The following is a 5,485-nucleotide window of genomic DNA, read 5'->3' on the forward strand; positions in this document are numbered from 1 at the left end:
GTGCAACAACACCCCCCCTCCCCCCAACATATGCAGTCTGTGCATTTATTAATATCCTCAGACTGAAATGAGTTAATCACACAGAAATAATCTGCAGCTCATTTCATCAGAGAGTCATACTTTCAGGTATTTTCAAAGCAATAAAAAGAAAAAATGTGAAACTTTCTTTGCTTTTATTTTTATTTCACAGTCGTAGAAATCAGTTTTGCATGCTTTCAAAGTCTGGAAACTTTTCTCTGCTCAGGACGCAAACTGATGTCTGAGTCTGTCCTTTAAAACCGAACCATCCATTCAGGTAAAAATAAATAAGTCAGAGTAAAAATTGGCACATGAACCGAGTCGTGGAATTAGCTCATGCTCAGCTCTTTGGCCAGTGACAGTTTGCAGGTGCTCCCTGTGCCTGCACGCGGGACACACTGAGCAACATGTTAGGTTAACGCTGCCCCCAACACTTCCTGCTCACGCGGAAGTCTGTGCTGTAAACCGTCGTCTCAGAGACACAAATGTGTGAGTAATTTTTGCATCAGCCCAGCCTGGCGCCTGGTTTAGAGTGACACACGTCAGGCAGTTTGCAGGAAGCGTTCTCTCTCACACATCTCAGGACGCTGGAGTTGACCATCTGGGATGCAAACACCGTGAATGTCGATGAAAATGAGGAGCGTGCCTGACCTGAGGCACCACTGTGAAAAGTGCTGGTTACTGTGCTGGTCATGGTCACCCGGCTCTGATCAGGAGTGATGAGTAGCCCTGATCATCCAGTGCCTGTTCTCATTCCTGGGGTGTCAAATAATCCTGATTTACTCATTCATTTAAACCTGATCCACTAAGTTTTTTTCTATTAGTGAAATGGATCAGGATTCCTGCTGCGAAGGGGTTATTCTCCCCCAAACGCCAACCTTTACCTCATTTTAACCGTGACTGGTGAATTGATGCTGCAGGAACTTCAGTCTCAAGGCTGGAGTTTGGCCACTGTAATCTGAACTGAGCTGTTCAGGTCCCGGCAGTGTGTTTGTGGAAGAAGCTATGGATCTGCTGAGCGCCAGCCTGGCCCACGATGGGCTCCAGCTCAGCGGGGGAGGCGTTGCAGAGCTGCTGGATGCTGGAGAAGTGCCGCAACAGCACCAGAGCTTTGACCTTGCCCACCCCGGGGATCTGCTGGACCAGAGCCAGGACCAGAGGGTCCAGCAGACGGGATGAGCTCTTCCTCCTGAAGGGGTTCTCCCGACCCTCCCCATGAACCTGGAGACAACAAGAACAAGCCTCAAATTCGACAAAAAGACCAGCTTTGATCTGTGTCTTCTGTTCTGATTGGTTTGAATCCTTTTTGTTTACAGTGCCTGTGACTCACAGATGTTTTCATTATATTTCATTATGTCTCTGTAAAGCAAAGAGTCACGTATGAATAAATTCCCCTTATGTTGTGTTAATACTGAGCTCTCACTGAAATGATTCTTTATAGCAGACTGCTGTCTATAAAAATGAACTAAATGCAATAATTTTATGACATACACAGAGACAAACATTTACAAAATGTGACATCATAGAGAAAAACAACGCAAAATGATTTTATGTACCCTAACCCAGAGTTAAGGCCTATAAATTCACCACATTCTGGAAATCTTACCATCTGAGTGATGAGCTGTGAGGCGTCAGTCTGCCCGCTGACGGGCAGCAGAGACAGGCCGAGGTCAAACACCACAAACTTCTGCACAGCGGGGAAGTACTGCTCGCTGAGTCTGGTCTTCTCCACCAACACCAGCTCCTGGAAGCTGCTCCCAGCCTGAAAACAAACACGAGGAGCGCCTCCAATATCAACCTGAACATCATCGAGAAGCTTCCAGGTTCCACATCAAACTTACGTTCCTGTAGCGAACCACCTTCCTCTTGTAGCTGCTTCCTGCGATGATGTCACACTCAGAGACGTAGAGGACACTGCTTTTGTTGGGCAGTAGGAAATCTGCCACTCCGAGCTCCGTCTCAAAGATGATTTTCACACCTCCACCTGCAGCAGATGCAAAGTAATTGCACTAAATACACAAACACTTTAACCAGAGCTTCCTCAGACCCATAACACCCATAATTGCCAAATGTTTTGAGCAACTCATCATGTCACACATTAAAGCTGCCATCCCTGCAAACCTCGATCCACACCAGTTTGCATACAGGATAAACAGGTCGACAGAGGACGCCATAATAACAGCTCTTCACACAGCCCTCACACACCTGGACTGTAGTAACACCTATGTGAGAATGCTGTTTGCGGACTTCAGCTCTGCCTTCAATACAGTTCAACCCCACAAACTGGTTAATAAACTAAGCAACTTAGGACTCAGCAGGTCACTGTGCAGCTGGATACTGGACTTCCTGAGCAACAGACCCCAGAACATAAGAATGGGAGAGCACACCTCCTCCACCCTCATTCTGAATGTGGGTGTCCCACAGGGGTGTGTCCTCAGTCCCCTCTTATACTCACTTTTCACCCATGACTGTTCACCAATCCACACCAGTAACACCATTATAAAATTTGCTGATGACACCACTGTCATAGGACTGATCGACAACAACGATGATTCAGCCTACAGAGAGGAGGTTCAGCATCTGAAGCAATGGTGTGACGACAACAACCTGCATCTGAACACAGCCAAGACCAAGGAGATGGTAATCGACTTCAGAAGAACAAAGCGATCTGAGCACTCTACCCTCTACATTGGTGGGGAGGAGGTAGAAAGGGTAGAAAGCTTTAAGTTCCTCGGAGTCCACATCTCGGCCGACCTTACCTGGTCCACAAACATTTCCCACCAGGTAGGGAAAGCACAACAAAGGCTGTACTTTCTCAGGAAACTGCGTCAGGCCCAGTTACCCCAAAGACTGCTAATTCACTTTTACCGCTCCACATTTGAGAGCCTTCTGACTTACTGCTGCACACTGTGGTTCAACTGCTGCACCGCGGGGGACAAGAGGAAACTGCAGCGGGTGGTGAGGGCAGCAGAGCGGGCAATTGGCACCTCACTAACTCCCCTCAGAGACATTTATTCTGGCAAACTTCAGCAGAAAGCCAGCATCATCATTAAAGACCCCTCGCACCCTGGACACTCACCCCCCCCCGGTAAACGCTACAAGTCCATCAGGTCGAGGACAAACAGACTCAATAGAAGTTTTTACCCACAGGCTGTCAAACATGCCCTACCTCCACCCTGATTGGAGGATAACTGCACTCATGGACATCACACCTTATTTATAAACCGTATTTCCATGTATACTTTAATGCAACCAACATTCCTACCTCTTCAAACTGTATTTATTATAACACTATTTATTAGAGTTGCAACAGCACACACACTCACACACTCAATGTGCAATATCACTGATCACACTGCACCTCACAATGCAACTGCTCCTTAGATGGCAAGTGTGTGTATATATATGTAAGCGTGTATGTGGAAATATGTGTGTGTACGTATGTACGCATGCATATGTGTACATACATATATGCATGTATGTGCGTGTATGTTTGCATGGGTGTATCCGTATGTATGCAGGTGTATGTATAACTTGTACATATCTTTCTTGTGTAAATGTAAATTTGTCTGTGTTGTGTAAATACTTATGCTATTGTATAGTTCACACACATGGAGTGATGCCAAACTGCCTTTCATTGTTTTTGTAACAATGACAATAAAGAGCTATTCTATTCTATTCTATTCTACTCTATGAGTAACGGGAAGCACTCACCGTCTGTGCATCTGTGAGTGCTAAAATGATGCCAGAGCCATCCAGTCATTCTCTAAAAGCGAACATTAAATTTCTTAAAAGTGCTTTGAAAGTCCAAACACCCACAGCTACAAACATCTGACTGACACTGCCACATCACTGCATCATTACATGCAACATCCAGCTTCTGCATGCTACGTTGCTCGTCAGACGACCACAAGGGGGCAGTATATAGCGGTGTGCATTAAACAAAGCCGCTTTAACTGAAACTGAACTGAATTTGCCTGCACATAGAGATTACACCGTTGTCTGTATATATCATCATCATCATTCATTTGATCAGTAATAAAGTGACCGAGGTATTTCACCATTTTGAACCTCAGGAGTATTGTTGGACAGTTTAAACACAGGGAAATTTAGCTGTTTATGCTGCTTGGTTCTACATATCGAGACGGCACTTTTAAGAGCACTGTACTTTATGTCAACTCACCAAATGCTTCCAGTCTGACCGCCTCACTTATTCACTTCTTAATAAGAGAAAAACTGCCAAGTTTCAGCCCTCTGCTGTTATTAGCTTGCTCATAAAATACTGATTTTTGTGATGAAGTCAGGGGGGAATTTTCAAATAGCTATATCTACAGAGCTACTTAAGCTATGTCATTCAAATTTTAGGCCAAATATCTGATACTATGACTTTTATGAATATATAATTTAAAAAGTGTAGCTGAAGTTCAATAACAAATTCTGGGAGCATGAATTTGTTTGAAAATATTATTATCATCATATTTGAAGACCTTTTCTTTTCTGATTATTGCATTCACATTAAACTCTGACAGTAAAAATAATGTTCTGCTGAAAATAAACTATATTTAAAATAATATAAACAATTCAGTAACCATAAAATAAGGCTTATCCATATATCTATACGCGTTTTGCTTTTCATGCAGAACTCCACTGAAAACCCCCCCCCCCAATAAATACAACCTTAAAAATATTAAAAGTCAGTACTTTTATAATAAAACGTTAAAGGTGAGCTCTCGTCTGATTTTTGGTGAATATTTATTATTACGGGTCCGATAAGTCAGCCAGCAGCGGATTCTAGAACTGCAGTCACATTTCATTACTGAGCCATGCTTTGGTGAGTATTTCTATGTATTTGTCTGCTTTTTCAAGACAGTCAGAAGAAACAAGACAGAAGGTTCGTGGTGCTTATTTACCTTTCAAACCCTGAATGAAGGACGAATTTCTCCATTTGTCGCTGCAGATAATGTGTCCGTAAGGAGGAACCGCGTTAAGCAGCACAGGCACTTTGTTCTCCATGCAGCTGAACACCACAGCGGGTTAATGTTGCTTTTATTAACTTGGATGAATGTAGGACGTTAGCTACCAGGGTTTTTGCCTCCTTAATGTTAAACTCTCTTCCTCCTTTCCTGCCGTGCTTCAGATGACTGACTTACACCTCCACGTTGCCCCCTGGAGGACAGGAGGAACAGCGCACCTGCACAGTGTATCGGACTGTAAAAATGACTGAATGCGTCCTAAAATATCTTTGTTTTTTTTCTTCTCCTAGTATCGAAAGAACCCCCCTCCGCCTCCCTTTTTTATTTATGATTTTCTTTCTAGTATTTTTATGGGTTTTTCCCTCTTAAGCACTCATGTTTTTTCTTTTAAATTAAAATTATTTCATATGAATTTCTTAATCTTTTTTTTAAATTCTCATTTATTAATTTTGTTTTTTCTTGTAAATTATTGCGCTTTTTTCCTGGAATTTATT

The 5,485-nt window shown here is 43.2% G+C and overlaps 1 protein-coding gene across 1 annotated transcript; it reads right to left on the bottom strand.

Annotated features, from left to right (window-relative positions):
• Positions 1-156: 156 nt before the first annotated feature.
• On the bottom strand, positions 157-5,332 carry faap24 (FA core complex associated protein 24). The gene is made up of 4 exons (XM_003439516.5): positions 4,929-5,332; positions 1,860-2,002; positions 1,625-1,780; positions 157-1,239 (listed from the first exon to the last, which is right to left on the bottom strand). The coding sequence occupies exons 1-4, from the start codon at positions 5,029-5,031 to the stop codon at positions 991-993; spliced, it is 651 nt and encodes a 216-aa protein (XP_003439564.1). The 5' UTR covers positions 5,032-5,332; the 3' UTR covers positions 157-990.
• Positions 5,333-5,485: the final 153 nt, after the last annotated feature.

The sequence above is a fragment of the Oreochromis niloticus genome, linkage group LG7 (genome assembly GCF_001858045.2).
Source record: "Oreochromis niloticus isolate F11D_XX linkage group LG7, O_niloticus_UMD_NMBU, whole genome shotgun sequence".
NCBI classification, from domain to species: Eukaryota; Metazoa; Chordata; class Actinopteri; order Cichliformes; family Cichlidae; genus Oreochromis; species Oreochromis niloticus.